Genomic DNA, 17,247 nt, shown 5'->3' on the forward strand with positions numbered 1-17,247 from the left:
TCTCTGTTTTATTTCTTACGTGTTTTTGTGCAGGTGTTGAGAACCATGGGAATCAATATTTGTGTCATAAATGTGGTTGGAACTTTCATAATCCACACCCAAGTGCGAAACACAGACGTGCTCATAAGAGGGTTTGTGGAATGATTGATGGACCTTCCCAGTTGATTGTTGTTTCAGATGATGACCGTGTTTTATACGAAGATCTATTGACTCCAAGTGAGAAATACTTTACTTTTATTCTTCTTTGTTTTACTATTGTTTGTTTGTTTGTTGACTGTTTAATTTAAGGTCCAAAACTTGAGAATGGATCAGAAGACAATGTGATTGTTGATACTGTGATGATGGAGATTTCTGAGAGTGGAATGAACCCATCAGGCAAATCTGAGCAGTTGAAGGTGGATACAGATGAGGGTAAAAACATTTGTAGACTTTATATGATTATAGATTTTCTTCATGGACCTTACATTTAGATTTGCTATATTATCACTCTATTTGGGATTTTCCAGATAACGATAATATAATTGAATCTTTTTCCTTCTATCCATCAGTGGGTGTAAGTATTGTGCTTCTATCCTGTTGCAGATTGTATTGAAAACCTAAACATTGAAAAAGAAGGCAGCCTAAAACATAATCTTGATGTTCTTGAAGCTTTAGAAAACCATCTCGGAAGAACTACACCTGCAGCCTCCGAAGAAATTGCATCAGTTGCAACTCCATCTCTTGAGAAAACTAGTATGGAAATAACTGCCTTGAATGTTGCACCTTCCAATTTCGGGGAGGGAGACACAATAGTTGATGAAGATCGTAATCTGGGATCCATTGAAGTGCAAGTTTTCTCCACTGAAGTTGAGTCTCGCCAGGAAGAAGACAACAGTCCTGATGAATCGGTTCAAGTTTTTCACACAAAGGAAGCAAATGAGGTTAATCTTGAAGAAGATGCAAAGGACCGTGAAACAATTGAGTTAGATAAATCACCTCAAAATTTGTCTTCTTTCGAAGATACCCTTAATGGGAAAGATGAAAATAATGGGGGGCTTATAATGGCTGTTGACAAAATAAAGATCCTCCCTCCCCATGGCAGCAATGGTGATGCAGAGTTCAGTTCCACAGCTGATGATGATGTTGCCATTGCCATCTTGACTGTCTCCGACATTGAAAAAGAAGGCAGACATAATCTTGATGAAACTCCAATTCCCGAGCTCGGGAATACTACAGTCTCTGAAGAAATTGCATTTGCTGATAGTACAAGTGCTAATGAACATAGGAATCGGGAGTTTGACATCGAAAGAGACATAAAAGGAGTTGAATATGGTACAACAATTACTCATAATCTGGGGTTTGTGGCAGAACAAAGTACTAAACCAGTTGTGGAAGTGCCATTGCAAGATCATCTCTCAACTGAAATCGGTATGTCTCACCAGGAAGAACACAACAGTCCTGCTGATTATTCTGTTCAAGTTGTGCACACAAAGGGTAATGACAGCGGACTTACAATGGCTAAGGTTCGTCCTAATGAGAACAACACTGCAGACAACTTGAAGATGATTCCTCAATCTGATTCTATGAACCAGATTGAGAAAGTTGTTTATAAGAAGCAGGATGATATATTACTTGGTGGAAAGCATGATGAAATGGAGATGATATCACAAATCCCTGTAGAAATTGTGGTGGATAAGCATTTGTCTGAAGAACCAAAGCTACCCAGAGATGATGATGATGAAGAAACAGAGATGATTTCACAGATTCATTCAGAAGTGGTGGTGGATAAGCGAATGTCTGAAGATTCAATATCGAATAATAATGGAAATAGTGTTGTTAATGGTGCTTCTAGCGCCATCAACGAGTTCTTGAGCAACGTGGAAAGCCAAAACAACCACCTTCTTCTTGCTAAACAACAACAATTTGATGGGTCAAGTAGCCAAGGAGAAGACAGCGTGGAAGGAATTTGGGGTTCCATTTCAGGTATAGAAATCTTAACACACAGAATAAATAAATTAATCTTTGCTTAATAATATTAATATTGATTATTGTTTATTGTTTATGATTCACTTTCTTTCATGGAATGGTGGGAAATCAGTGCTTTCAACTCAGTCAGACCCACATCAGTGTCTCAATACAACAGTGCCATTACAACCAGATACAACAGCCAAGTCGGTTAATCCATTCGACGAACCCCCTTCGTTTATGACACTAGTTGAAGACCACCCTCTGAAGGACAAACAACAACAGATAGTGCAGAAAACTGAAGAGCCAAAGTCCCAATTAGTTTTACAAGCTGCTGCATTTCCTTCTATAACCAATACTAACATCACCAAAGAATCGGCTGGAAGAAAGAAGAACGAAGAGATCATCACAAAAATAGCAAACTGGGGTATGGACAAACAACACACTCCACTCAAAAGCCTTCTTCTTTCAGAAACCAATCTGAACTCTTCACCAAACTGGATGAAACAACAACAACAAACTGAAGAGGAAAACTCTTCCTCCTTGAAGAAGAAGAGTGACAATCCTCCTCCTCCTCCTCCGGCTGGAAAAGGGTGGAATTCTCCAGCAAGATATCCCAACACAGATGCTGATGAAGAAACTAAGAAAGAGAAGAGAAAAAAAGGAAAAGGAAGACCAAACTGGATACAGTGTGTTTGCTGTTCATCTGTTCATTAGCCTTTATTAGTAGTAGTACTGGAAGAACACCTCTCACTCATCTGCATATTACTTGTGTGTAATTAGAGTTATGATCTTTGATTGAATTGAACTGAACAAGTTGCAGGTCTTTAGAATTCATTAGTAAACAACTCATTCATATCTCTCTTTATTATTATGATTATTATTATTACTACTACTACTACTACATCAGAGGGAGGGCAAAATCTTGATTAGACAGACAGACAGACATAATTTGAGTTTCTAGTTCTACTTTGTAACAGCAGGGGAATGAGAAGGAGTGAATCGGAGAAGCTGTTTGGAGTTTTTCCATGGTGTCACCATCAACACGGCATTGAAGGTGTTTGTGGTTCCGGACTTGGTTACTGCAGTGATCTTGAGGTAGTATTTGATACCGGAAACAACTTGCTTCTCAGCTTCCACCACCTCCTGGAACTTTAGATGATCCTCGGTGGACGTGGATCCGTTCTTTATGTAGATACCCTTCTGGGTGTTGTAACGTTCGACGGCGTATCGTCCTAGATCCTGGATTTCCTTGTCGGTCTTCAAGTTTTTGAGCTTTGTCCGACCTCCGAGAAGGCCACCAAATGCTTCTGAGTAGTGTGAGAGGAGGCAGATGGCGAGGAGGAAGGCTAATGTAATCTTAACTGAGGAAAGAGTCGCCATTAGAGATGAAACTGATGGAGGAATGAAGAAGAAGAAGAGGTAGGATGGAGTGTTGAGTTTTGCTTATGGTATAAATAGAGAGATAGGGATGGCATTATAAGGACAAAACACGTAAACCAATGTGGATGGGTGGGGTGTTGCTACGTGATCGGTGCGCCGCGTCTTGAAGAATGGAATTGGCTAAACGACGGGAGTTGAGACGAAATTTTGCAGAATTCTGAATTCATCTTATCTTTTTTTGACTCTCTTTTACATTTTTCATCCATGTCTACAAACAAGCAAATTACATTTTATAAATAAGCTAATAATAATAATAATGGTTAGTTAGGATTACTAATTAGAAGAATAAAACCTCAAGTTTAGGCGGGAACAAGTATATAAACCAAGTAAAAATCTAAATAACCATGTTTTTATCAACTAATATTTTTTTTGAAAAACAAACAAACAAAAACCAAAGTCAAACATGCTCTCTAAGCATGACCTTCTATCTTATCATCTAGAGAGTTGGGTTATGTAAAATTCCTTTATTTTATTGTTTTTAAAGATAAGTTACTAAAATATTATTTAAAATATATATTTTATAAATAATTTGAAGACTCAAACATTCTACTCTTTGCTATTCTTTGCAATGAGTCTTCACTTAAAATATAAATTTAATAAAAGTAAATTAAAATTATTAATATTTTAATTAATTAATTAAGTGATTTGATAGTTAAAATAAGTTATAAAATGATAAAAATTAAAATTATAATTATTCTCAATCAAACAAGTTCATAATTTCGTTGAGATTTAAAATAAAATAATTGAACCCACAAAAAAAAAAGGCTAGGTTTAAAACTCATCCCAATTTTACTTCTTTTTTATTCTTTCTAATTATCAAAATCTATTAACCATGTTAATTTTCACTTATATCATATACCCTATAACTTATAGATATACCATATACACTATGTCGTATACCTTAAACCTTATACTTTACACCTTATACACTATATTTAGGACATAATGTGACTATGTGATTGTTTAGCTAATGAACCTTCACATTTTTTTTTTATGGTGAATGACAATTTCTTTAAAACAATTAATATTGTTGGTTTCTTTGCCTAGAATATTCTTTTTGGGGGATTGTTTCACATAGGAAGTGAGTAAGAAAAATGTCTTGACCTGACCCTATAAATAAAGGGCTTGGTGTTAGTTTTCTCTTGAACTATTTTGAGTATCTGTAATCCGTGTTAACGATTATAGTGGAATATTTTTCAGTGGCTCTGCCAGTGGATTAGTCAGCAGATTAGTCAGCACTTTTGCTGGATACCACGTTAAATCGGGTGTCGCTTTCATTCTGTCTTTTATTATTATTATTATTATTATCATTGTTCTCGCATCCGTTATAACAAATTGGTATCAAAGCAGGGTTGTTCAGACCTGCTCAGGCAAGAACGATGGTTGGAGGTAAAAGTTTGAAAGCCGACAAGTTTACTGGGAGGAATAGTTTCAGTCTGTGGCAGATCAAGGTTCGGGCATTGTTGAAACAACACGACCTATGGGCTCCCTTGATGAAGCCTGCACATGTCCCACCACCTGCTGATATGGAGTCTTTGGAAGAAAAGACACACTCAACATTGCTCTTGGCTCTGGCAGGCGATATCATTACTGAGGTGGCTGAGGAGGAAACCGCTGCTGGTTTGTGGTCTAAGCTGGAGACTTTATACATGAAGAAGAGCTTAACCAACAAGTTACTTTTGAAGCAACGTCTGTTCAGTCTGCGTATGCAGGAAGGTACACCTCTTAGAGACCATCTAGATCAACTAAATGCAATATTATTAGATCTGCGTAATATTGATATTAAGATAGATGATGAGGATGCTGCCTTGATTTTGTTAGTTCTTTACCAATATCATATGAAAACTTTAGGGAGTCTTTCATTAGTGGTAAAGATTCATTGGCTCTAGAAGAAGTTAGATCTGCCCTTCACAGTAGAGAATTGCGACATAGCTGTAGTGACACTGTTTCGGATAGTTAGGCTGTTGGGCTAGTTGCAAACAACCATCAGGGATATGGTAAACAAGGGAAAAAGAAGTTCCCCAAGAAACAGTCAGTAGGGGTTCGAAACCAACAAATGTGTGCAATTATTGTAAGGAAAATTGACATTGGAAAAATGAATATCCAAAGAAGAGACAAAGTCAACATGAGAAGGCACCAGATACTGTTGCAGTTGCTGAAGATGGTACAAACTCTGAAGAAGATATTGCCTTAGTTGCTGATGGTCACACACATTACACTGATGTGTGGGTTCTGGATTCTGGAGCATCTTACCATATTTGATTAGGAGGGAATGGTTTTCAACCTATGAGCAGGTGAATGGTGGAAATATTTCTATGGCCAATAGCTCTACCTGCAAGGTGGTTGGGATGGGCTCGATCAATATTAGGACTTATGATGGAAAATTTCGTACACTGAACGAAGTTAGACATGTTCCACACATGACGAAGAATCTGATATCTATAAGTCTTTTGGACAAGAAGGGGTTTAGTTTCAAAGGTGAAAGTGGAGCCTTACATGTTTACAAGGGTTCAGGTGTGATTCTGAAAGGTGTAAAGTGAGGGACTTTGTATTTTCTACAAGGTACTACGATATCTGATTCTGCTGCTGCTGCTTCCTCCGAGATTGACCAAGGAGACATGACGAAGTTGTGGCACATGAGACCTATGCATATGAGTGAGAGGAGGATGCAAATTCTGTCTAAAGATGATCTTCTGTGTGGGCATAAGATAAAGGATCTTGAGTTTTGTGAACATTGTGTTTTTGGGAAACTACATCGCAACAAGTTCCCAAAAGCGATTCATAGAACAAAAGGCACACTTGATTATATCCCTCTGATTGTTGGGGGCCGTCACGTGTAGAGTCTTTGGGGGGTCACATGTATTTTCTGTCGTTGATTGATGATTATTCAAGGATGACCTGGATATTCATAATGAAGCATAAGAGTGGTGATTTCAAGAACTTCAAGTAGTGGAAGGCATTAGTGGAGAATCAAACTAGGAAGAAGGTCAAGAGGTTACGAACTGATAATGGTTTAGAATTCTGTTGGTCTGAGTTTAATGAGTTTTGCAAGACTGAGGGGATTGTCAGACATCATACGGTTAGGAATACACCTCAGCAGAATGGTGTAGCAGAACGTATGAATCAGACACTACTGGATAGAACTCAGTGTATGCTCTCAAATGCTGGGTTAACAAGAATGTTTTGGGCTGAAGCAGTTAACACAGCATGCTATTTGATTAATCGTGGACCTCACACAAGTATAAATCTGAAAACTCCTTATGAACTGTGGTTTGGGAAGCTTGCTGATTACTCTATTTTGAGAACTTTTGGTTGCACGGTCTACTATCATGTCAATGAGGGGAAGTTTGAGCCAAGAGCAAAGAAGGGAGTATTTGTAGGCTATGGGAATGGTGTGAAAGGATATAGGATCTGGTCCCCTTCTGAGAGGAGGGTTATTCTGAGTAGGAATGTTGTCTTTGATGAAAATTCCATGCTTAACCCAACTGTGAAGTTCACCATTCCGGTAGATTGTGGTGTCGAGAAACAGGTGGAGCAGGAAAAGACTAAGGCTAGTTGTGAAGTAGAGGAGAGTGTTTCTCAACCACTTTCAGCGGCAGATTTTTCAGTTGCTCCGTCATCATTTGTAGAACATCAAAATCTAGCTCTTAATCGCCCTAGAAGAGCTAATTTTGGTGTACCTCCTATAATGTATGGCTATGAGGACATGGTTTCCTATGCTTTAAAGGTTGCAGAGGAAGTGGATCCTCATGAGCCATCCACCTACAAGGAAGCTGTTACGGGTACTAAGTCTGTCCAATGGCTTGCTGCCATGGGAGATGAGATGACGTCACTTCAAAAGAATCAGACTTGGGAATTAGCTAGAAGACCACCAGGGAGAAAGGTTGTCACTTGTAAATGACTGTTCAAGAAGAAGGAAGGGTTGTCACTAGTTGAGGGGGTCAAGTATAAAGCCAGGTTAGTTGCTAGAAGGTTCAGTCAGAAAGAGGGAGTGAACTATAATGAGATATTCTCACCAGTAGTCAGACATACTTCCATCAGGGTGTTACTTGCTATAGTTGCACATTAGGACCTGGAACTCGAACAGCTAGACGTGAAGACAACTTTCTTATATGGAGAGTTGGAAGAAGAGATATACATGACTCAGCCAGATGGTTTTCAGGAACCTGAAAAAGAGGAATATGTTTGCAAGTTGAAGAAGTCCTTATATGGACTGAAACAGTCTCCGAGGCAGTGGTATAAGCAGTTCGATAGCTACATGTTTAAGATTGACTATTCAAGGAGTCCGTATGACAATTGTGTCTACTACAACAAGCTCAAAGATGGTTCCTTCATCTATTTGGTATTGTATGTAGATGATATGTTGCTAGCTGCTGAGAAGAAGTTTGACATTCAAAAGTTGAAGGGACTACTCAGTATAGAATTCGAAATTAAGGATTTAGGTGCTGCTAAGAAAATTCTGGGAATGGAGATCTACAGAGATAGAAGTCATAAGAAGCTATTCTTGTCACAGAAGGGATATATTCAGAAAGTTCTATCGAGGTTTGGAATGGCTACTGCTAAGCCCATTGATACTCCTAGTGCTTCAAATGCACATTTGTCTGTAGTATTTGCACCTAAATTATCTCAGGAGAAGGAATAGATGTCACATGTTCCTTATGCTAGTGCAGTGGGAAGCTTGATGTATGCTATGGTCTGCACTAGACTGGATCTTACACATGCTGTTAGTGTTGTCAGTAGGTTCATGGGAGACCCTGGTAAGGAACACTGGCAAGCAGTGAAGAGGATTTTCCACTACCTCAGGGGTACATCTGATATTGGTCTCAGTTATGGTGGTGATAGTCAATGTCTAGTATCTGGTTACTCAGATTCTGTACATCAGTAGAAGATCGATGACCGGTTATGTATTCACGCTTGGTGGTTCTGTTGTGAGTTGGAAGGCTACTCTGCAGCCAACAATAACTTTGTCTACTACAGAGGAAGAATATATGGCTTTGACAGAAGCTGCTAAGGAGGGAATCTGGTTGAAATGATTGGTTAGTGATTTGGGTCTACACCACGATCAGGCTTCAGTGTACTGCGATAGTTTGAGTGCAATATGCTTAACCAAGGATCAAGTTCACCATGAAAGAATAAAACACATTGATGTGAGGTACCATTTTCTGAGAAGTGAGAAGATGATCAAGGTAAACAAAGTGGGGACTGCAGACAATCCAGCTGATATGTTTACTAAGCTGGTTCCGCAGAGCAAGTTTCAACACTGTTTGAACTTGATTAATGTTAGAAGTTGTTGATTGCCCTTGAAGGGGCAAGGCCTGAGGCAGAGCAGGTCACATCTGGGCATTCAGTGTAATGCATCTGTTTTGTTAATCTGGGCATTCAGTATAATGCATTTGGCACATCTGGTATTTAAAGTACATCTGGTGCATCTGGTGCATCTGGCTATCTGGGAAAATATTCAAGTCAAGGTGGAGATTTGCTGGTTTCTTTGCCTAGAATATTCTTTTTGGGTGATTGTCCCACATAGGAAGTGAGCAAGAAAAATGTCTTGACCTGGCCCTATAAATAAAAGGGCTTGGGTATTAGTTTTCTCTTGAACTATTTTGAGTATCTGTAATCCGTGTTAACGATTATAGTGAAATATTTTTCAGTGGCTCTGCCCGTGGATTAGTCAGCACTTTTGCTGGATACCACGTTAAATCGAGTGTCGCTTTCATTATGTCTTTTACTATTATTATTATCATTGTTCTCGCATCCGTTATAACAAATATATTCACTACGAAAAAGGACAATATTGACATGTTGTTCAATCTTTCTTTTAAATTGGAAGAAATTTCATGATTAACCTATTCATCCCCTCCAAATATTTTGTTAATGGCATTGAATTTTTGTTTTGATAGATTACAATGGTATGGTGTTTTGAATGTATTTTGAATTTTGTAAGATTCAATATGCGAAAATTTAAATAAAGAATAAGAGTGATTTGAGATTGATTTAGGAGAGTGGAAAAATGAGAGAATAATAACAGAGATGATATAAATTGGGATATCAATATTCTTGATCAAGTTAGGGAATTAACTGCCCTTATTATTATTTATGTATACATTTTTCCGCAATTAAATAAATCTATAATATTATTCTTATATTTTATATAACTATTTAAATAGGTAATTAAATTTCAACTATCTTTACTAATTAAATTAAACTTGCTTTAGACACTACAAAATGATATAACATTATTAGTTTAAATAAGTTATTTAATTAAAAATATAAATACTTATCTCAATATCCTCCAGATGAATATCTGCAATTTAATTCTTAGTAGATAAATGAGTTAGTTTTATAAGACTAGTTAGATATAAGTTTCTAACTACATGATAGTTAATATTAATATGATATTATCACATTATAATATTATTGAGTGGAAGTCTTTGAATATGTATGAAATTCATTGGATTTCACAAACAGTGTGGTAGATCTCGAAATGAACTGTTTTATTTTTTTTGTTTTCCATGAAATAATAGAGTTACCTAAGCTCACACAATAGTAAGTGAGTGATTTTCTAGTGGTTGGACAAAATCCTCAATCCTAGTCAATATATGCTTCTAACTTGATTTCATTGTCAAATGGAAAAATAATCCAGTAGAAATAGTACTTTGTAAGTACTTACTATTTGAAGTGTGGTTTCCCAATGACACGTACATGGTTCATTAATTAATTGAGATAGTTGTTGCACAACATATACAATATCAAGTCTAGTGTAAATGAGACTTCTGAACTTGGTTGACTATAAAGTCATTAATCCAAGTTTGAGTATATTTAATTTGAGAATTTTTTTTAAAATTTTGTTCAGAATTATTTTATTCTTTGTAATTTCATATTGTAAAAAATCATAATTTGATTATTTGTCTCAAGAATGTTTTCAAATATAGATGGACTAGATGTATCATTGATCGATGTTTACTCCTCCTCGGATGAAGTTGACATATGATCTTCATCTATGTGGGAGGAATCTAAATTTTTATTCTATTTTTAAAAGGGAGTATATCATCATAAAAAATCACATCTCAAAAAGTAGTGATTTCTTCTAAGTCTAGTTCATAAATTAAATACCTTTTTGGTTTAAAGGATATCCAACAAAGATACATTTTATACCTCTATCTTAAAATTTTGGTTTTATTGGGAATGTATTTACTATGTAATAAAAAATCTCAAATACTTTAAAGTTATTATAATCAAAACCAATTTGGTACAACATACAAAAAAATGGAGTTTTTCACTCTAAAACGAAAGTCAACATTCTATTTATTAAGTATGTAGCAACTAATAATGTTAACAACCAAAATATTATAGGAATTCCAAACTAGTTCATTAACGATCTCACCACTTCTTCTAGATATTTATGTTTGCGTTTGACAATATCATTTTGTTGTGGTGTGTAAGCACAAATTCTTCGGTGAATGATTATCATATTGTCAGAAAGTTGAAAACATTTTTAGTTGACAAATTATGTGTCATTGTCCGTTCTAATCATTTTAGCATTCTTTTGAAATTAGATTTGGATTAGAATGAGAAATTTTATTTTATTTTATAAAAAACGAGTGATTTATCTTTTAGGATAAATGTCAAAGAACATTTTGAAAAATTATTTACAATTGTTAGCATGTATACATGTGTATTTGTTAAAGACATTTCTTTGTAAGGGTCCTACAAATTAACTCATATGAAATCATTTTTTTCTTTGGAAATAAAGAGACTATTTCGGAAAGGCATTCTATAAAATTTTGCTATTGGACAAGTAGAGCAATGAGATACTTTATTTACGATAATAAAAATTATTTCTAAGTACCTTGTTAGAAGAATGCCCACATCTATATGGTGCATCCTTCCAATATCAGAAACATTATAAGAGTTTTCATCAATTATATTCAATCGCTCTCTACAAAAATCATTTGATATTAAGAAAAAAATAGGTTTACGAATCTCTTCCCGATTTCAAAAAAGTCCTTTTTTAAAATTTGGTGCAATAAGAACATCCTTTAGATTGAGTTTTTCATTTAATTTTATATTTACAACTTCACTAATGGACTTTGAAGATCCATCTTTAAAGTATAAGTCTTAATTTATGTATCTCTATACATAACACTCTATTTTTATATATGTGCCTACTATAACCTAAATCTATTAGCCACATATATTTTCCTTCTTCTAGAGATTTAAACTCATACTTAATTCAGATGCGGTAAAAGTATAAAGTTAGCAAATGTACCTGATTCGAAGTCGATGTTCTTGCCTTTAGAATTTTCTGTTCTAAATGAGTTTCCTCTTGATGTCCCGACTCCATTTGAATTTCCAAAAGCTTTGTCAGTTTGTTCCATCATTCCTTTGAGTAGTTTTTGCATCATCTTGTATTTTTCTCTGGTTACCTTCATTGTTGCATCTTCATCTTCCATAAAAGGAGTATTTACTACATAAGTTGATGCATTTCTCTTCTTTAGGTTCTTCCATCATTTTGGGTAACCCACAATTTTGAAACATTATTCTTTATTGTGCCCTTTCCACTAGTAAAATTAACATAATTACCGAGGATAATAACTGAGAGCTATCAAAAGCTTTCGGAAATAAAAAAATCGCTGAGGGCTTAACATGGTTCTCCCTAAAATTTGAATAAACACCGAGGACTTTACATAGTCCTCGCTAATAAAAGATATTTCCGAGAACTTTTAAATTCAGCTCTCGCTGATAAGAATATTTCCGAGGGATCCCGTAAGACCCTCGTTAATAAATTTAATTTAGCCCTAAATCATCTCTTTCTTTCTTCTTTCTTGTTTCTTCTTTCTTCTTTCTAACGAATCTCCAGTACGTTCCATTGCCCTTTGACGGTTAGATTTTGTGTAAAGAATTCTAAGAAAGGAGAAAGAAAGAGAAGCCTTGTGCTATTTTGTTGCTTCACAGAAGAAATCGATACCTCGAGATCTCTAATCTTTCTAGATTTAATTATCAGTTTGAACTCTAGCCAGTCGATCTCCCAAATTCCAATTCGTATCAGATGATTCCGGCTCTGCTTCCATCTTCAAAACCGATTTCTCATCAATGTAAGTTCCTGATTTTGTTGAAATATTGAAGGAAGCGAAAAACTGAGATGTGTAAAGACAGTTGTTGTTAGTCATTGTATGCTCTGTTTCAATTTTGATTTTGTAATTTGATATGAATGTTAATTGATTTTGAGCATGTTTAGAAACTTTGTGATTGATTTGCTATTTCTTTTGAGATAGTGGTAGTATCTTCTATTTTATTTTCGATGAAAATGTATATTTTGATTGTGAAATGTGATTGGAAATTAACTTGTATTTCAATTTTGAAAAATCAGAATCATGAACCGTTTATCTTAGCAAGTCAAGCGAAACAAGTGTTCTACGTTCCAGATATGGCATTAAGGCCTGGTTGGAAAATTGTGACAACAATAAACCCACGTTATTCGAACATCTAATTAAGGTTTCATTGTATTTTATTTGAATTTAATTAGTTAAAATTATGTAACATCTTTTTTTAACAGATCGAGATGGCACTAAAGCAGAAACATAAAGGGGGCATGTCTGGGCATCTCGACGATCTCTAGAGGAGAGTCGATCTTTATAGGAGCACCGATCTCCTCGAGGCGGGTGGTTCTAATGAGCTAGATGACACACCCAACCATGTAGATCCGACGTTACCGGAGGTTGAGATGATGACGACATCATCCTCCCAGCCTGAAAGTATAAGTTATAATCTTTGAATACATAAAAATTCATTTTACTAATGTTGTATAATTTTTTGTAGGTTCTACATCAAAGATAAAGGGTCGGGGCAAAAATAGGAACACGACTCTCTCGAAGTTGAGCGCGGGTGAGAAAATAACAATAGAACTCTCGCCAAATGGGAGAGTGTGTTGCGACAACGACACTACATGGTCCAGACATATTGGGATCGTGGTTCGGGATCCGACTGTGATATCACATCGTCTCCTACATTGGTCAGACTTGAGCTCCACCGACATAGAGCATCTTTGGAAGTCGGTAACGGTAAGTGTTAATATTTTATTGTATTAATTTCATTCTCTAATACATAATAATAATAATTAATCTCTTGTCTTTGTAGAATCGATTTAAGGCAGTTCCAAAACATATTGAGTATTATCGGAAATATATAATGGAATATGTTAAGGTGGTTTGGGATAGGTATCGATGTGATATCAATCGGAATCACGTTAAAGCTCATAATGGGGATATAACAGCTATCAAAGCACACAAACCAAATGAATATACGGAAGATGATTGAAATTACATCTTGGATCGTCACTTTCTCCGAGACGATTTTTGGGTGAATTTTTAAATTTTAAACTTTATACATCATTTTTTATAACTTAATTAATTAAGTATTAATTGATATTTTCAAAAATAGGTAAGAAGTGAGCGGAATTCCCAATATCGGAAGAATCTTCGAATGGCACATCATGCGGGGAGTGTGTCATTCTCTCAGGTGGCAACAAAAATGGTAAATATATTTATTCAAGAGTCATTATAATATGTTATAGTATTTTGATAATTAACAATACTAACATTTAATCTTAATAGGAGAGGAGTACGGGTATTGCGCCATCACACATTGAACTTTTTTACGAGACACACAGTGAAAAGGGAATATGTGACAACCCTACTCGTGTGGTGGATCCCCATATACAAGAGAAAATTTTAAGTGTATACTTTATATTTCACTTATTTATTTATTTATAATTAATTAATCAACTACTGTTTCTTTTTGTAGGATGTGATGCGTCAGACGCTCGAAAGAAATCCCGAAATGTCTGATTATGAGCTGACCGAGAATGTCTTTGGACGATAAGGGCACGGGAGAGTCATTGGAATGGGAACCGGTGTGAGGCCCACCTAGTTTAGAGGAGATTTGCGTGGTAGAAGCAAATCTCAGCGGAGTGATCAAGAGGTTGAGAAGCTGCGTACCGAATTACAAGAGGAGGCTTTGAAAAGAGAACAACTGGAGACTTTAGTTCTTGAGTCACAAAAAGAAGCACATGAAGCTAAAAGAGAAGCACAAGAGGCACAAAGAGAAGCACAAGAGGCACAAAGACAAATGCAAATTGAAATTGAAAGACAAGCTCTTGAGTCACAAAGACAAAGAGAAGAATTTCAGAACTAGTTGGCGGCGTTTATGGCGAGATATTCTCCACTTCCACCACCGGATCAATCGGGTATATGATGTTTTTTATATTTTTAAATACTCTGACTATGGGTTAAATGGTATTTTGGTTTATTAGATATTGTAATGTTGAATGAATTGAAGATTGAAGTTTATTGGATAATTGTATTTTTGGATTATTGGGATTTTGGTATATCAAATTCGATATTTCTAATTGTGTATGTAGGTCTGAAATTGTTTGGTTTAAAATAGGTAGAATTCAGTTTATAAACGTTTTATTTTAAAAAAAAAGTATAGCCGATGGCATTAGAACTGCCCTCACAAATGCTTTTTTATTATTTCCGAGGGCATTAAAACTACCCTCACAAATGCTCTTTTATTATTTCCGAGGGCATTAAAACTGCCCTCACAAATGCTCTTTTATTATTTCCGAGGGCATTTAAACTCCCCTCACAAATACTTTGTTATTATTTCCGAGGACTTTCACTGCCCTCGCAAATGTACTTTTATTCTCTCTGACAGTGGTTTCACTGAGACGCGCCGATGGCGATAATCACCCTCGGTGAGTGTTTTCACCGAAGGCAAAGAGCTTTTCTCCGAGAGATTTTGCCTTCCATAATAATTATTTTTTACTAGTGTTCATCTTGTAGTGACTACATATAATATGCTTGTTGTTGTTATTCAGTCTTCCATCATCTGAGTTCCTAACCCTTTTAAAATTTTCTCTAGTTGAGTTTTCCACAAACATAGTTGAGTGTTATTCTTGATTTTGAATGTTGATTTGTCTTTTTTTAACATTCAAAAATATTGTAAATTCTTTATACACTCTTAGTAAGGGATCCATCACTAATATTGAGTCATTTATATTCTCAAAAGAATCATCGAGCCCTAACAAAAAGAGGTACACATTTTTTTCTCATAGTCTATCACCACTCCCTTTTCAAGTCTACATCCTGCACAATTATTTGTATTGCTTCTATCACAATCACACCTTCTATGTGGTTGTAGATTGATTAATTCATCCCAATAAAATTTAATCCTAGAATAGTACTCTTCTAAATCAAGATTTCCTTGTTGCATTGTATATATGTTCTTTCTTAGTTGATTTTGTGCTGACCCGTTATTCTCTTCATAACGAGTATTAATTTCATCCCATAATTCTTGTGGAGTGACGGTGCTATGAAAGTGTACCTTATTTTTCACGTCGATTGTATTCATTATTTAGGTTCTCACAGTAACATCAATCATTTTCTAGAGTGTTGCCTCTTTTGGATCTTTTAACATCATACAAGAACCGTCAATAAAGGCAGTTTTCATCTTAGACATATGTCCAAGCCGTATGCTCGTGCTCTGCTTGAAATAGTTGATTCTTGTAAGGGTTGTCGATGTGATAATGATCGACTCTCCTCCATGTAGGTAGAGATGATAGTTGCGATCACGTTTTTTTCTGCCATCTTAAAGTTGAAAGTTGATCGCCAAAAAGTCGGTTGTAATTTCTCTCGAACTAAATTAGGATTCTATTCTTGTTGTCTGATAGATCCTTTAATTTGGAAATGAATGATGAATCTTGAACCTAGTTGAAAATTTTAGAGAATAATAGCACAGAGATAGAAATTATATCCACTATCATCTTCTTGACCTTGACCCTAACTATATATATATATATATATATATATATATTATTTTGGTAATTAAATAAAACTATAATATTATTCTTATATTTTATATAACTGTTTAAAAATAATCAAATTTCAACTCTTTTGCTAATTAAATTAAACATGCTTTAAACCCTACAAAATAGTGCATGACCCTTACCATATATATACTTATTTTGGTAATTAAATAAAACTATAATATTATCCTTATATTTTATATAATTGTTTAAATAGATAATCAAACTTCAACTATCTTTGCTAATTAGATTAAACATATTTAAACACTACAATGATAGTATATTGTCAGTGCAGATAAGATATTTAATTAGAAATATAAATACTTATCTCAATAAATTGGATACTACTATGTATTTTGTGATCCGAAATTGGAAAAATATTAGGTTAAATATTTATTCAAAATACCATAAAATACTTTTGGTGTCAAAATGTATAAAAATTATATAGAATTGTCATATTTATTTTATATGAATTTGATATTTATTACATTTATATTCTCAAATATATATTTATAATTATATATAATTTCAACTTATCAACCAAAATATAATATTGATAAAACCAAATATATCTAGCAAAAACCAAATATCAATATTGATAATTATATATAATTTCAACTTATCAACCAAACTATAATATTTGAATGAATAACTCATTCTCAAATTAGTCAATTATTAAACTAATTCTAATTCTAATATCCAAAATCGAGAGTGCGTATAATCGTTAGTCAGTTATAAAGTTGTAAACTCGTAAAACCTAGAATTTACGTAAAATCGTAAAAGTTTAATTTGAAAAAATAATAGTTATATATTATTATTATTATTATTATTTATATATATAATTAAGTAGTTTATACTTGGCCAATTTTAATAAAATTAATTAAAAAAATAATAATAAGTAAATAACACTAATATTTACAAAATTAATTATATTAATTAATTAATTTAAATAAATAATAACTTAAAATTTTAATTTAATTAATATAAATTTGTTT

At 34.6% G+C, this 17,247-nt stretch overlaps 2 protein-coding genes across 2 annotated transcripts; one reads left to right on the forward strand and one right to left on the reverse strand.

The window, feature by feature from the left end:
* The first annotated feature begins 269 nt into the window (after positions 1–269).
* LOC124926375 lies at positions 270–2,774 on the forward strand. Its single transcript, XM_047466589.1, has 3 exons — positions 270–411; positions 583–1,962; positions 2,078–2,774. Exons 1-3 carry the CDS (start codon positions 339–341, stop codon positions 2,659–2,661), a joined length of 2,037 nt encoding a protein of 678 aa, XP_047322545.1. The 5' UTR covers positions 270–338; the 3' UTR covers positions 2,662–2,774.
* A 16-nt stretch (positions 2,775–2,790) lies between these two features.
* Positions 2,791–3,359, reverse strand: LOC124926386 (cysteine proteinase inhibitor B-like). Its single transcript, XM_047466602.1, has one exon. It carries the CDS (start codon positions 3,325–3,327, stop codon positions 2,911–2,913), a length of 417 nt encoding a protein of 138 aa, XP_047322558.1. The 5' UTR covers positions 3,328–3,359; the 3' UTR covers positions 2,791–2,910.
* Between the last annotated feature and the right edge of the window lie 13,888 nt (positions 3,360–17,247).

The sequence above is a fragment of the Impatiens glandulifera genome, chromosome 1 (genome assembly GCF_907164915.1).
Source record: "Impatiens glandulifera chromosome 1, dImpGla2.1, whole genome shotgun sequence".
Lineage (NCBI taxonomy): Eukaryota > Viridiplantae > Streptophyta > Magnoliopsida > Ericales > Balsaminaceae > Impatiens > Impatiens glandulifera.